The 15,721-nt window shown below is 52.7% G+C and overlaps 2 protein-coding genes across 10 annotated transcripts in view; one reads left to right on the forward strand and one right to left on the reverse strand.

Moving 5' to 3' along the window:
• Positions 1–15,721, forward strand: part of PSD2 (pleckstrin and Sec7 domain containing 2) — a 684,196-nt gene that overhangs the window by 384,020 nt on the left and 284,455 nt on the right. The gene's annotated exons all lie outside the window — the stretch shown is intronic.
• STING1 (stimulator of interferon response cGAMP interactor 1) lies at positions 670–8,567 on the reverse strand. Of its 9 annotated transcripts, none has more exons than XM_005661703.4 (9): positions 8,350–8,488; positions 7,744–7,847; positions 7,359–7,449; positions 6,603–6,829; positions 6,297–6,480; positions 5,942–6,050; positions 2,855–3,093; positions 1,706–1,892; positions 670–1,147 (listed from the first exon to the last, which is right to left on the reverse strand). In XM_005661703.4, the coding sequence occupies exons 1-9, from the start codon at positions 8,350–8,352 to the stop codon at positions 957–959; spliced, it is 1,335 nt and encodes a 444-aa protein (XP_005661760.3). In that variant the 5' UTR covers positions 8,353–8,488; the 3' UTR covers positions 670–956.

Here is a 15,721-nt window from a genome sequence, read left to right on the forward strand (position 1 = left end):
GGAACCATGAGGTTGCGGGTTTGATCCCTGGCCTCGCTCAGTGGGTTAAGAATCCAGCATTGCTGTGAGCTGTGGTGTAGGTCACAGACGTGGCTTGGATCCTGCATTGCTGTGGCTGTGGCGTAGGCTGGCAGCTGTAGCTCCGATTGGACCCCTAGCCTGGGAACCTCCATATGCTGCAGGTGTGACCCTAAAAAGCAAAAAAAAAAAAAAAGAAAAGAAAAGATGGCATACTCAAAAAAGCAACCCGAGGCGTGTTTGCAAAGGGGGTTATTTAGAAAGGGCAGGTGTGAAGGAAACCGCAAGCGAGAGTGAGTGCTCCAGGGTGAGCGCCGGGGAGGTGCCAGTGCCGCTGCCAGGGCTGGAGGGGCACGGGGAGGAGGGACCCGGAGATAGACAGGTTACTGAAAGGGTCCTCCAGCGGTGACTTTAGGTCTGCAGAGCCAAGAGCCCGCGGTGACCCTCCTGATACTGCAGGGAGGGGCCTGGGGAACACACAGCCCAGCCTCCCCCTCCCCTCCCACCCTTCTCCCACGGAGGCTCTGCCTTGGACTGAACATGACCAGAAGCCAGAGGCCAAGGGAGCCTGTCGAGGCCTTCCCAGCACAGGGGAGGCAGAGAGGTGGAGGGCAGGTCCGAGGGCCCAATGAAAAACACCTGGGCCATCCCTTAGGTTGGGCTGCCACGTAGGGTTTATAAAAACTTCCACGTGGCTAGGTCCTCACAACAGCCCTGTGAGGTAGGGAGGGCGATGGTTACAATCCCATTTCACAGATGCCGACACTGAGGCCCGGACAACTGGTCGCAGGAGTCATCGTGAGCTGTCAAGTCCAGGGACCTTCTCTGAAAGGCCCTCCGCAGAGGAGACGGCTCTGCTAGGCCTTCAGCTGCTGAAGAAAGCCCCTGATCCAGACTCTTGGCGATGGCCGGGGGCTCAGGCAAGGGGACCCCGGGCCTCAGAAGATATCTGAGCGGAGTGGAAGAGGCTGTTCCATGCCACTGATGAGGAGCTCAGGCTCTTGGGACAGCGTGGAGGAAGTGGGCACCACTGAGGTCTCCGCACTGCCCATGGTAACCTCCCTTTCCTCCTGCCGAAGGTGCCGGAGAATCTCCTGCGACAGGGAGAAGCTGCCTCCCTCTGTGGGTTCTGGAACACGGGTAGGGAACGTGGGGGTAGGCAGTGGGGTGAGGACTCACGCAGGCCCACTCCAGAGCACCCAGAGGATGTCCCTGCGTCTCCTCCCCACCCCTAGCCACTGGGCCAGAGTTCCATGAAATCCCAGAGCTAGAGGTGGTTTTAGAGATGAGAGAACCCTCCCACCTTGCTTTTAGAGATGCTACCCAGAGAGGGGCAGAGAGCTTCCCAAGGTCACAGAGCCAGGGAGAGGCAGGGCTGAGGCTCAGCCCCTGGCCTGGGGCTGTCTGCCTCTTCCGGCACCCCTAGATGACGTGAGGGGCCCAAGAGCCTGCCTCTTCCCGCTCCACCCGGGGCACACAGCCAAAGACCCGAGACAGCAGGCAGGTGTGCCACCATGGGGAGGTGGGACCTCTCCCAGGGGAGGAAGGGGCCAGGCTTGAATGCCCTGACCGCTCAGGAAGGCCCAGGGCATGCTGCTGCCCTATCTCCTGCTGACCCCCTGGGGGACCCCAGAGACCTCCCCCCCGCCCCCGACTCGTCCTGCCTTCCAGCCTGTCGAGTCCTCACCCTGGTAGACAATGAGGCGGCAGTTGTTCTGAGCCTCAGGCGCATCTGCCAGGATGTCTTCGAGGGTCCGGCAGAAGAGTTTGGCCTGCTCGAGCCGATCCTCCCGGCTGAAGCCAGCGCGGCCATCCTGTGACATGGCGAACAAGGTCTGCAAGGGAGTGGCGTACTCCAGGACACAGACGCCTGCCTGGAGGAGGTGAGAGGAGGACCCGACTCAACCAGGAGCCAGGCAGACTCTGGACCCCGGCCTCACCAGCCAGTGTGCAGGAATGGAGTGGCCTCAGCCTCTGACATCCCACTCCTCGATTCAGGGCTAGGGCTGTGTTAAATTTACCCTTCCTAGATCCTCCTCCTGGGATCCAGAGCAAGGCCTGCTGAGGAGTTCCCACTGTGGCTCAGCAAGTTACAAACCTGCCTAGTATCCATGAGGATGCTGGTTCGATCCCTGGCCTTGCTCAGTAGGTTAAGGATCCGGGGTGGCTGCGAGCTGCAATGTAGGTTGCAGACGCGGCTCAGATCTGGTGTGGCTGTGGCTGTGGCTGTGGGGGAGGCTGGCAGCTGCAGCTCCGATTCAGCCCCTAGCCTGGGAGCTTCCGTATGCTGGGGCGCAGCCCTAAAAAGCAAAAAAAGAAAGAAAACAAAACAGAGCAAGGCCCACTGAGCTAGGCTGTCAATGGCTCCAGCTGGAAGTCAAGTCCAGGGACGGGGCTCTGGGGTTCACCTCTGACTGGCTTTCCCCCCAGCCCACACGAAATCCTTCCGACAATCCAGGGCCTTCATCTAGGGCTCCTTTGTGGTCCACTCGGGTTGAAATCCTTCACTTTGTCCCTGGTTCCTGAGTCTCAGTTCCCTCTGCATTAAAGCAGGGATCGGAACAGCCCGCACCCCACAGGGCAGGGGTGAGGATTCGATGAGGCGGTCAGATGAAGCACCCAGAATAGCATCTGGCACACACGAAGCGCTCAGTAAATGTCACTTAGGGTTATATCATTCAGGGTTCGGTCTTGCCCAGCCCTGGGACACATTGAAGAAACTGAACTCTCAGAGGCTGGCAGCGAATTATTTTCAGGGCTTGGCCAGGGCCCCGACTTCTGGGTCTCTAGGCCTGACCCCACCCCCACCTGTGGCACCGCCTCCGCCCACACCCACCGGCTGCCCGTTCTCCAGAAGCTCATAGATGCTGTTGGTGTACACCCGGCCCTTGATGCCAGCACGGTCGGCACTTTGCTGGGGCAGCTCGTGCAGGAAGCGAATGTTGGGGTCAGCCACGCTCAGGTCATCGGGCACCCCACAGTCCAACGGGAAGAGGATGTGCAGCCGGTGGTTCCCTATGCCCCCGAGTACGTTCTTGTGGCGCTGATTATAAGCTTGGATCCGAGCCCGGAGCCCTGGGGTGGAGAGGCGCAAGAAGTCACTGCCACCGACGTTGTCTCCCAGCCAACCCAGGACAGTGACACAGGTATTGGTCCCATCAAGGAGGGGGTGCAAGAGAAATGAGGGACAAGTCCACTCACAGGGCCCGGGAGGCCGGGCAGGGCGGGGCACAGGCATCTTCCCCGCCCTTCCGCCTGCTCCCGTCGCCCCTGCCTCCACCTCCCTTGATTTCTGTCTGGATTTCCGTCAGCCCCACTCCTTCCCACCACAGCTGTCAGGGCTCTCGGAGGCAGGCAGAGCCCCGGGAGGTGACCCCCCCACCCCCCCGCAAGTCCAGGGGCCCTGAGCCAGGCCTCTAGGGGAAGCCCTGGCGTCCAAGGAGGGCAGCTATGAGACAGGAAGAACCGTAGCCTTGGGGGGCACGTCAGAGGATGGAGACACGACCCGTGCTCCCCCCGTGGGACGTCATTACTCATTAAAAGAATGCATATCAAAACTGGACCAGCCTGGTATAAAATCCTGTCTCCTCCTCTAACTAAGTTGTGTAACTTTGGACGCATTACTTTATCTCTTGGAACAGAAATTTTCTTTCTTTTCTTTTTTTTTTTTTTTTGACCATGACGAACCTTCTTTATTTATTTATTTTTTAAGTTTATGATCAAGTTTGTGATCTGATTTCTTTTTTCAGAAATTTTCTTATCTCTAAAATAGGAGCGAGGAGGTCCCATCGTGGCTCAGTGGAAATGAATCTGACTAGTATCCATGAGGATGCAGGTTCGATCCCTGGCCTTCCTCAGTGGGTAGAATCCGGCATTGCCATGAGCTATGGTGTAGGTCGAAGACATGGCTCGGATCTGGCATTGCTGTGGCTATGGAGTAGGCCAGCGGCTACAGCTCCACTTTGACCCCTAGCCTGCAAACCTCCATATGCCGTGGGTGTGGCCCTAAAAAAAAGACCAAAAATTAAAAAATAAAATGGGGTGATGCCAATGTTCATTGCAGCACTATCCACAATAGCCAAGACATGGAAAACCTGTATGTCCATCGATGGCCTTCCCGTCGTGGCTTAGTGGTTAATGAATCCGACTAGGAACCATGAGGTTGCGGGTCCGATCCCTGGCCTTGCTCAGTGGGTTAAGGATCTGGCATTGCCGTGAGCTGCGGTGTAGGTCATAGATGTGGCTCAGATCCTGTGTTGCTGTGGCTCTGGCATAGGCCGGTGGTTGCAGCTCCGATTAGACCCCGAGCCTGGGAACCTCCGTATGCTGCAGGTGCAGCCCTAGAAAAGGCAAAAATAAATAAATAAATAAATGTCCATCGACGGATGAATGGGTTAAGAAGATGTGGTATATATACACAATGGAATACTACTCAGCCATAAAAAAGAACAAAATAATGCCATTTGCAGCAACATGGATGCAACTGGAGATTCTCATACTAAGTGAAGTAAGTCAGAAAAAGACAAATACCATATGATATCACTTATATGTGGAATCTAATATATGGCACAAATGAACCTATCTACAAAACAGAAACAGGGAGTTCCCATCATGGCGCAGTGGTTAACGAATCCGACTAGGAACCATGAGGTTGTGGGTTCGATCCCTGCCCTTGCTCCATGGGTTAAGGATCCGGCATTGCCCTGAGCTGTGGTGTAGGTTGCAGATGCAGCTCAGATCCCCCGCGTTGCTGTGGCTCTGGCGTAGGCTCTGATCAGACCCGTAGCCTGGGAAACCTCCATATGCCGAGGGAGCGGCCCTAGAAAAGGCAAAAAGACAAAAAAAAAAAAAAAAAAACAGACTCACAGACATGGAGAACAGATTTTTGGTTGCCAAGGGGGAGGAGGAGGGGGAGGGAGTCGGATGGACTGGGAGTTCGGGGTTAGTAGATGCAAATCATTACATTTAGAATGGGATAAGCAATGAGAACTATATCCAATCTCTTGGGCCAGACCATGATGGAAAACAATATGACAAAGAACATAGGTATGACTGGGTCACTTTGCTGTGTAACAGAAATTGGCATAACATTGTCAATCAACTATACTCTAATAAAAAAATAAAATAAGAGAGGAGTAATGATTTTCGCTTCCTTACAGGGTATGAATTAAGTGAGAAAATGCATATGAAGGGCCCAGAGCATATGGCAAATATTTATTGCAAGAATTCATGGGTTAAAGCCAAAAAAAAAAAAAAGCAAAAAACAAAAAAGGAGTTCCGGTCATGGCTCAGTGGTTAACGAATCCAACTAGGAACCATGAGGTTGTGGGTTCGGTCCCTGGCCTTGCTCAGTGGGGTAAGGATCCGGTGTTGCCATGGGCTGTGGTGTAGGTCACAGATACGGCTCAGATCTTGAGTTGCTGTGACTCTGGCATAGGCTGGTGGCTACCGCTCCGATTGGATCCTAGCCTGGGAACCTCCATATGCCTCAGGAGCGGCCCTAGAAATGGCAAAAAAGCCAAAAAAAAAAAAAAAAAGAAAGAATTTATGGGTGACTTGTGACAAGTCACTTAATGGCTCTCAGTCCTCTATTTCATCCTGTAAACCAGGCTTAATAATAACAGCCTTCACGCCTATAAGATTGCTTTGGGAATCAAATGGTTTGTCAGACAGGAAAATGCTTTGAAAAATACAGTAAGTCCTGGAAATACAAGATGGGGTGCCTTATTGTCTGTCTGTCTCTCTCTCTCTCTTTTTTTTTTTTTTTTTTTTTTTTTTTTTGCTTTTTAGGGCCACACTCGCGGCATATGGAGGTTCCTGGGCTAGGGGTTGAATCGGTGCTGCCGCTGCAGGCCTACACCACAACCACAGCCACGCCTGTTGTCTGTCATAATCTGAAGATGGGGCATAGAGGATGGCCCACCTGGGAGGATCAGCCGCAGGTACCCGATGTAATAAGACCAGGCCAGTCCATGAGCCACGTTGAAGTTCCTTTTTTCACAGATTGCAGAGACTTCAGCTGGGGCCAGGTGCTGTGGAAAGCAGAGTGGAGCCAGGGAGCCTCCATGAAGGCCAACCAGAGCCCTCCTCCTCCAGGAAGCTCTCCCGGCCTGCTGCCAACTGGCTCCTTTCTCTGCCGTCACTGAACCCAGAACATCGCAGGCTCTCCTCCATGGACCAACCTCTACACTCGTCCCGCTCTCAGGACTGAGCCCAGAGCAGGTCCCAGCAGCCACATGTCCCCTTGGCCAGCCCCACCACCTCCCTCTGTGTCATACCTGGAGGCCCAGGAGGATGTTTAGGGCCTGCGAGAGGCCCAGGAGGGCCAGCATCCAGGGGAGGGGCAGGCCAGCCTTGTCTCGGATGGAGAAGTAGAAGTAGCAGGACAGCAGCAGCAGGGCTCCACAGCGGATGGGGCAGCCCAGGCAGGCCCGCGCAGCCCTCCAGTAGCTGCTCTGGTACCTGCAGGCAACAGCCAAGCCCCAGGTCCCAGCCCAGCTCAGCTAGAGAGATTCAAGGCGAGACAGGCCGGGGGGGCGGGGGAGTCAAGGGAGTGAAGCATGTTGGGTACCACAAGGAGTCACCTGGAGTGGACGTGGCACAGCTCCTCCGCCAGACTGCAGAGCCCCTTCACCAGCAGTCCTATCTGCTGGGAGGCCAGGTGGAGCACCAGCCACCGGAGCGTGTATTCTGGCAGCTCCCCCAGCCCCCAAAGGGCCACCAAGCAGGCACCTAGAAGGACCAAGGCTGCCACCTGAGCCCTGAGGCCCCTGGGCTGTGGGATGGATGGATGCAGGCTGGAGTAGGGCATCTGTAGGAACCAAGAAATCCACAGCTGTCCTTCCCTCGCTCTCCTACCGTTTCGGGACTAAGGCCCTGGCTGGGCACTTCCTCCAGCTCTGTGTTTGCCTAGTACCCAACCAGAGCCAGAGGCTGCTCCTGGAGATACTTCTAGGGGACAGGCTGGGCACATAGCATCCCAGAGCTCCATAGAGATTTGTTGAACACAGAGCAAGTGGAGAAAGAAATGCAAGCACCCCCCCACAAACACCCCACCCAAGCCTCACTGAGACCGCCGGCGCAATGAAGAAGAAAGTGAGCCACGATCCCAGACCCAGACCCGCAGGTGTCTGTGACGCACCACCCACCGGACACTCAGGGGCTGGAGTCTCCCTCTCCCCAGGTCCCCCAGGGAGGACCTTAGTCAGCGAATCTGAAAACCACAGTTCAGGGGTGGGGGCAGGGCAGCCGGAAAGCTGCCACCCATCGCTGCACCGCCGGGGGCCTCACCCCCAGCAGCCTCTGCCTTGGAGCTCTGGCCGGGCTGCTGCCCATCTCACCTTCTGCCTCCCAGACCGCAGGTTGTTTCTGGAAGACGGCAAGGGGAGAAGGTCCTGTCCAAGGGCTCCCAGCCCCACGGGGCCTTTCAGGCTGCAACCCGAAAACGAAAGATTCAAAACAATCACAGCTTTCTTCACCACATCCCTCCAGGCTCGGCGCTGGGGAGCTTATTTCCCGCCTCCGAGGAGGGAGGAAGCGCCCCAAGGCCTCGGGAGCCACGCCCAGCTTGGGGTGAGGGAAGCTGCCAAGTCTCCCATGGCAGTGCCCCAGGCCATCCCCCGACCCGAGGGTGTTCAGAAACTCCCTCCAACTCCCTCAAGGCCCCACAATCAAACACACTCCACCAACACCCAGGGGAGACGGCCCACACCCAGCCAAGCGCACACGCTGCCCTGCCTGAGTGGTTTCATTCCAATTTCCAGAAGCAGATCCTCTTTCTCTGAAGCCGGGGCAATCAGGCTGGAGGTGGGGAAATGAACCGTGATTTCCTGTAACAACAACCTTTGAGTAAAAAGCTCATGGAGGAGTTTCCGACATGGCTAGGAGGAACCTGAGTCTGACTAGCGTCCATGAGGATGCAGGTTCGATCCCTGGCCTCGATCAGTGGCTTAAGGATCCGGTGTTGCCATGAGCTGTGATGTAGGTGGCTGGCTGTGGCGTAGGCCAGCATCTACAGCTCCAGATTCCTACCTAGCCTGGGAATCTCCATATGCTGGGGGGGTGGCCCTAAAAAGACACACACACACACACACACACACACACACACACACACACACACACACTAAATAAATAAAAATACAAAGCCAAAACTTTAAAAAATGAAAAGCTCATTGGGAGCAAAAGACCTGCAGAAGGGTGGGGTTTCAGTTCTCCCCGGGAAGGGGCAAGGCGGGTGGCTTCTCAGAGAGCACCTGGTACATCCAGCCAAAAAGGCAATCACGTGGATAATAATAAAAACAACAACAACAACAACAACAACAAAGTGCTTACCATGCTTCAGACATTATGCCGAGAATTGCTCATGTTTTCATTTAATCTGTGCAGCCACCCTGTCAGGAAGCTACAGAACTTTCCACAGTGAGGTGAACTGACTTGCCCCACTCCCATCGTGGCTAACAGAGGAGGAAGTGGGGAGGTGAACCAGGTGGGTGGCTCCAAAGGCCAGCTGGCTTGGCGCCTTGGTTTTCCAGAAAGGAGTGGAAGGTGCCAGGATCAGGTTTCATGCTCATACTTTTCCCTGGGGTGGGAAGTGTTCTGGCCTCTCTCAGGCACACTGGTAGGCTGATTGGATTCCAGGAAGGGGCCGGCCTGGGAATGGGATCGGGGTGGCAGCCACAGAGCAGCCGCAGTCCTTTCCTGCCTAGATCCTTCCCCACATCGCAACTGGACATGAGAAGACACATCGACTTCATAGATGCCTCGGGCCTCCCAGAAGCAAGGAGGCTTCCTGAGAACTCTCTCGTTAAAAAATAATAATAATAATTTTCTGTGGAAGTTCCTGTTGTGGTGCAGTGGAAACGAATCCAACTAGTATCCAAGAGAATGCAGGTTCGATTCTTGGCCTTGCTCAGTGGGTTAAGGATCTGGCATTGCTGTGAGCTGTGGTGTAGGTCATAGATGCGGCTCAGATCTGGCATCGCTGTGTCTGTGGTGTAAGCTGGCAGCCGCAGCTCTGACTCAGCCCCTAGCCTGGGAACCTCCACATGCTGCGGTGAGGCCCTAAAAAGCAAAAATACAAAAAACAAACGAACAAACAAACCTCAAAATGGAGAGAATTCCCTACATTTTTTCTTCCCTATGATTGACTCACAAAGGGTCAAAGGAAGACAAAGGTGCTGAAAAAAAGCCTGAGCAGAGTCCTCCCTGGGTGGGCAGCTCCATACCTGCCCACACCTGCAGCCTCCCCTTCAGGATCCTGCCCAGCGGCCAGCGCCACCTCCCCTGCTTCCGCTGGTCATCATTTTCCCAGGAGTACTTCCTCATCTTAGGTCAGTTTGAGAACATGTTAATTTTTTTTTTTTTTTTTTTTTTGTCTTTTTGCCTTTTCTAGGGCCGCTCCCGTGGCATTTGGAGGTTCCCAGGCTAGGAGTCTAATTGGAGCTGTAGCCGCCAACCTACACCAGAGCCACAGCAACGTCAGATCTGAGCCGCATCTGTGACCTACACCACAGCTCAGGGCAATGCCGGATCCTTAACCCACTAAGTGATGCCAGGGATTGAACCCGCAACCTCATGGTTCCTAGTCAGATTCATTAACCACTGAGCCACGACAGGAACTCCAGAACATGTTAATTTTTTACCTTGTTGACCGACGGTGAAATGTCATGTTGGTTTATAAGGTTATGGACCATTTGTTTTTACATGGATAATTGTGGCGCCTTGCTTACCCAGTGTGTTTTTTTAAATTTGAATATTTTGCTGTTTTGTTTTGTTATGTTTTGTTTCTCTCCCCATTAGGTAATCACATGGAAAATTCAGCTGTCCACATCTCTTCATCAGACTTGTAAACCAAGGGAAGAATGGGCTTTTGAGATTTGTTTTTAAGATGACACTTTGAGGAAGGAAATGTTCTATAAAAATCAACCAGAAAATGTTGTAACATTTTTTTCTTTGCCAGGATGTCTTCGTAATGTATTTCATGGTTAGAATATCCACGACAGATAAACTGACTTGAATCGTTTGGAGCAATTTTGCCCTGTGTTCTATGTGTTTTATGCACATATTTGCAGTTGGACTTTCTCCAACAGAAAGTGGTTTCACTACTGGCACATTAACAAGCACCAACAGGGAGCTCCTGTTGTAGTGCAGCGGAAAGGAATCCAACTAGGAACCATGAGGCTGTGGGTTTGATCCCTGGCCTTGCTCAGGGGGTCAGGGATCTGGTGTTGCCCTGAGCTGTGGGTAGGTTGCGGACACGGCTCGGATCTGGTGTGGGTGTGGCTGTGGCTGCGGTGTAAGCCCGCAGCTGTAGCTCCGATTCAATTCCTATCCTGGGAACCTCCATATGCCAGGAGGGTGGCCCTAAAAACCAAAAAAAAAAAAAAAAAAATACCAGAAACAAAAAAAAACAAGCACCAATAGATTTTTATTCCAACTCCAAGCACTGTGGTTGAGTAAAAGCACCTCAATTTTTCATTACCCCAAGATAACTGCATTTTCATATTCTTTATTTGTAAAGGAGTGATCTGCTGTCGATACAGGTGTTTTTAATTTTTTCATTTCATTCCACCACCATCAGATGCAGCTCCCTCTTTTGTTTAATGAAGGGATAGATAAACTGTCTAACGGTGTCTTCAGAAATTTATAAAGTGTAAATACTGATTTGGTTGGTCTTTCACATGTGTTTAACTGTGAGGCTATTTAACTGTGGATGTGATTTGTCATCCAATATTAAGTTCTTAGTCATTGATTTTTCTGTTAAAAACCATAGGAAAGAGGGAAACTGCAGCTTTCATTACAGACTCCTTGACTGGTAAGCTCTCCAACTGATGAGTTCCAGTAAACTCTGATTATGCCTTTGGGTAGCGGATTTTTTTTTTTTTTTTTTTTTTTTGGTCTTTTTGCCATTTCTTGGGCCGCTCCCGCGGCATATGGAGGTTCCCAGGCTAGGGGTCGAATCCGCGCTGTAGCTGCCGGCCTACGCCAAAGCCACAGCAACGCGGGATCCGAGCTGCATCTGAGATCTACACCACAGCTCACGGCAACGCCAGATCCTTAACCCAATGAGCAAGGCCAGGGATCGAACCTGCAACCTCATGGTTCCTAGTCGGATTCGTTAACCACTGCACCACGACGGGAACTCCTTTCTTTTTGTTTTTTTTTTTTTTGGCTCGCCCCTCCTACCTCTTGATGTGGCCTCCTCTTTGTCTTTGTCTTTTGGAGTAGGATATTTTTTTGAAGGTTTCCGGTCCATTTGGTTGAAGATTGCTCCGCCCCTTTTTAATTTTTTTTTTATTATTTTTATTTTTTTTAAGTCTTTTTCCCATTTCTTGGGCTGCTCTTGTGGCATATGGAGGTTCCCAGGCTAGGGGTCCAGTCGGAGCTGTAGCTGCCAGCCTACGCCAGAGCCACAGCAACTGGGGATCCGAGCTGCGTCTGCAACCTACACCGCAGTTCAGGGCAACCCCGGCTCCCTAACCCACTGAGCAAGGCCAAGGATCGAACCCAAAACCTCATGGTTCCTAGTCGGATTCGTTAACCACTGAGCCATGACGGGAACTCTTTGCTAGGCCTTTAGTTGTGAATTTTGTTGTTTTTAGGAAAGAAGTTGAGCTCCCGTCCTTCCATTCTGCCATCTTATTCCCATCCTGTGCTCATGGGAAGGTAGTGTGTTTCTGCATCAAGGAAGGTGAGCTCATGGTTCCCCCAGGCCCCATGTCGCACCAGATTTAGGCACTGGACACGGATGTCCAGAAAGCATTGAAAGGCCTAAAGAGAGAGACATTTAAGTGTCTCTGGCTTCTTTGAAGCCCTCTTGCCTCACGGCTCCTTCCTCAGTTGTGCTCCAGCAAGACTGGGCCTTGTCAGCCCCCTAGATGATCTACACTCTCTCACTGCCTTGATGGCTCTTCCTGCCCCTCAAAGTCCCATCCCTCCCCATGATGCTGCATTTTCTAAAGAGCAGACTGAGCTCAGGGTACCAGCAAAACTCTCCCGATTTTTCTTAAAAACTTTGATGTTGAGGCTTGTGGCTCAGCGGAAACGAACCTGACTAGTATCCATGAGGATGTGGGTTCGATCCCTGGCCCCACTCAGTGGGTTAAGGATCTGGCATTGCTGTGAGCTGCGGTGTTGGTCATAGATGCAGCTCAGATCTGGCGTTGCTGTGGCTGTGGTGTAGGCTGGCACTTTCAGCTCTGATTAGACCCCTAGCCTGGAACGTCCATATGCCATGGGTGAGGCCTTAAAAAGACAAAAAAGAAAAAGAAAATTTGACGTCAATTGGCATTGAATTTGTTCAGCCTTTGCCTGACCACAGGAAGATCTCAGAAAGTCTTCCCAGGCCCCACACTGGCTGAGGGCCTGACCTCCTGCTTCCTGTCTGCCTAAATCTCTCCTATTTGGGCTTGGGCAAGCTTTATCAATACGGGTGGTTTGGCTGTCGATCTCTTGGGAGGATAGGCCTCAAGTCTGCTCATCTCTGCTGTGCCCCAAGGCCTGGCACACAGCAAATGCTCTGTATATAGACATGAATGATGAACAAAGCCAGGAGATCTGAGCCATCTCTTCAAGTGTCTGAAGTGCTATAGGGGGCAGAAGAGCTTTCCTCTTTTTGCCTATAGAAGGCAAAATGAGGACAAATCAAAGTCAATGTCAAGTTTTGGTTCTAAGTCCAGAAAGATCTAATAATAATATAGGCTGCCTGTGCTACCAACCCAGGTTCTTGGATGCTTGGATGAACAGAAGTTGATATGAGGCCAGACAAGAAATTCAAGCAGGGCTTTACTGGGACTCGTGCTCTAGCACAAGAGGAATGAAAACAGTAAGAGTTTGTCTGACTGGCTCTCCGAGGAGAGGGGGCAGCTTGTCCCTTAAACAGGGTCAGGAAACGGATGGGTCCACGGGTCAGGCTGGAGGCGTGGCTTAGGGGTCTGCCCGCCCCCTGGATGGTGCTGGGGGCAGGGATCCTGCTTACTTCCCTGCTTTTGCTCCTGACACCTCAGAAATGACAAGTTTGGTATCTTGTTCCTTTTCTTTCTTTTTTTCTTTTTCTTTTTCTTCTTCTTCTTCTTCTTCTTCTTCTTTTTTTTTTTTTTTTTTTTTTGGTCTTTTAGGGCCGCACCCGTGGCATATGGAGGTTCCCAGGCTAGGGGTCCAATTGGAGCTGTAGCCACCGGCCTACGCCACAGCCACAGCAACGCGGGATCCAAGATGTGTCTGCAACCTACACCACAGCTCATGCACCGCCAGATCCTTAACCCACTGAGCGAGGCTAGGGATCGAATCCACATCCTGATGGATACATACTAGTTGGGTTCGCTAACTGCTGAGCCACGACAGAAACTCCGGTATCTTGTTTTTAACTTGCCTCAACTGTGCATGCATGCAACTATTGCTAGTCCTTTATAATTTCATGGTATTCTGTCGCTTAAGAACTTTCTTCAGGGGCAGGCACTGTAGTTAAGGGTCCCATGTTCCTCTCTCACCTCTGACGTAGTGAGCTGCTGTCACCAAAGGGCTTTACAAGAAGGCTGGTGGGCTCTCTGTGAAGGGTGGGCTGCAGGGAGAATTCCAGACAGGACAGAAGTTATGAGTTCCCAGGATTCCCAGGGAGCTGGGCCGCTGGGGAAGTCAGGAGGGTGTCTTTCTGGTGGGGGAGGGGGGTGGATTATTCTTTTCCACTTGAGGAACTTGTTTCTCTTTTAGGCTGGGCTCCCCCATTCACACTTCCCGTCGCAGCCCGACTCTCCTTCTCAGACCTGAGAGCCGCTGTGTGGCTGGCACTGGTGACACCTGGTGGCCAGCTGCACTAGAACAGAGGCAACCCGACCATCGACCTGTTCTGGCCCCTCTGGTTCATTCCAGAGCCTTCGACAATGTCTGGCACAGAGTAGGACCCCCCCCTTTGAGGAAGGAAGGGATGGATGGATGGATGGGTGGGTGGGTGGACACAGACTATAAAGAGGAAGAGGAAGAAAAGATGCTGGCTCTCCGGGCCTGGAGATATAACCAGGTGGACCAACCTGGACCACAGGAGGGGGCCAGACAATTCCACCACTCCAGGGTGTGCAGACGGAAGGGTCTCTTTTGCTTCCTTCCTCTGTGCCTGTCCCTGTGGCTCCTGGAAGGTGAGGGAAGGATCTATTTGGGAAAAAGGCTGAAGTTAATTAAAAGCTGCTCTGCATCTGAGCTTAATTGAGCAATGGATAGAGACGGTGGGCTGGGTTGGCAGTTCCTAGATGAGGCTCCCTTCAGAGAGAGGACACGGAGGCCCAGAGGGGGCAGGACTCTGCTTAAGATTCCTGAAGTCCTCCCCACAACCTCCAGCTAGATGGAGACATCCTTGAGGACAGAGGGCAGAGGGCAGAGGGCAGAGGGCAGAATACCTCCACTCCCGGTCCAGAGAAGATCCATGACACGGTGATGGCCTGTGTTGGCTCTAAAGGGCATCTGCTGGCTGGTTTCCTGTGGGCACCTTCCCTGTGGGCTGGGCAGGGCCTGGCCCTGCTCCGAGCCTGGCTTTCCAGCTTTCCTTCCTAGAGACTGTAATGGGCCCCTTGTCTCGAATGGGCTTGGGATTTTTCTGATGGTTCAAAAAGCCAAGTGAGACAAACTTGCCGGAGTACAAAGATGCTGTCCCCAGCAGCCCTGGATGAACCAGGGGGCACTCGAAAGCCCCAGCAGAGAAGCAGGCATAGATCCATGAGGCCACAGAGAAGAAAGCTGATCTACAGGCACAGGTTCTCCTTGGCATCCTTGGGAGGTGGGTGTGCCCCTAAACCAGACCCTCATGGGTGACAGCTTGAGGGGAACTGGAAGGCTCCAATACCCCACCCCCACCCCGACCCCGACCCCAGTGCCTCCCTCTCCTTCACCCTCAGGGCTAGCTTATTCTTAGCTGCTCTTCTTTCTCCTCCCACCATGTCAGATCCTGGGGTTTGGCATATGCCCAGATATTTATTCACTCAGTAGTCAACAAGTATTTCTTGAGTCCCTTCTCTGTGCCAGACATCTTGCCATAGGAGCTTACATCATGGTTGGAGGAACAGACAATGAACCATGTCAGGCAAAACTCCACGAGTGCTGCTTTTTGTTTTTGTGTTTTTAGGGCTGCCCCCCGTGGCATGTGGAGGTTCCCAGCTCACAGCAACACGGAATCCTTAACCCACTGATCGAGGCCAGGGATCAAACTCGAGTCCTCATGGATGCTAGCCGAGTTCATTAACCGCTGAGCCACGACAGGAACGCCCATAAGTGCAGGGTTAGGAGTACGCCCAGGGCTTAGGAAAAGCAGGACGAGGGTAACCCTTAACGTCAATCTGAAGGAAGTGGAGGTGGTATAGTCTCTAGGCAAGGGGAACCTGTGTACAGGCCAGGAAGAAAGAGAGCCCTGGTATTTTGAATAGCCACAAGAAGTAGCTCTCAACCATGGGAGGCTTGTTAAATATGGGTGCTTGTCCCAGGGATTCTGATTCCTGGACCCGGATTGGGAACCCAGACTCTGCATATTTAACAAGCTCCACCAGTGATTTTGCTGCAGGTGGGATGAGGCGCAGCATGTAAGGGAGCTGTGTGAACGATGGACTGGAGACTGCAGGGGCTCGGCTGTAAAAGCCTGGCGGGTCAGACCCAGGAATTTAATGTTTATACCAAAGGAATCAGAAGGCCACTGAAGAACGTTCATCCAGGGAACAAGAATCTT

Source organism: Sus scrofa, chromosome 2 (genome assembly GCF_054392235.1).
Source record: "Sus scrofa isolate SSC_HxYL_T2T_F1_AM1 chromosome 2, Sscrofa_HxYL_maternal_Yorkshire_Landrace_v2.0, whole genome shotgun sequence".
Taxonomy (NCBI): domain Eukaryota; kingdom Metazoa; phylum Chordata; class Mammalia; order Artiodactyla; family Suidae; genus Sus; species Sus scrofa.

Bases quoted from the DNA above. Each gene is read 5' to 3' on its own strand.
- STING1 (XM_005661703.4), bottom strand. The intron at 7,450-7,743 runs GTGCGCTTGGCT...TTCGGGTTGCAG, and splicing joins CCACTCAGGCAGGGCAGCGT to CCTGAAAGGCCCCGTGGGGC. The intron at 6,481-6,602 runs GTGACTCCTTGT...TGTTGCCTGCAG, and splicing joins CTGTGCCACGTCCACTCCAG to GTACCAGAGCAGCTACTGGA.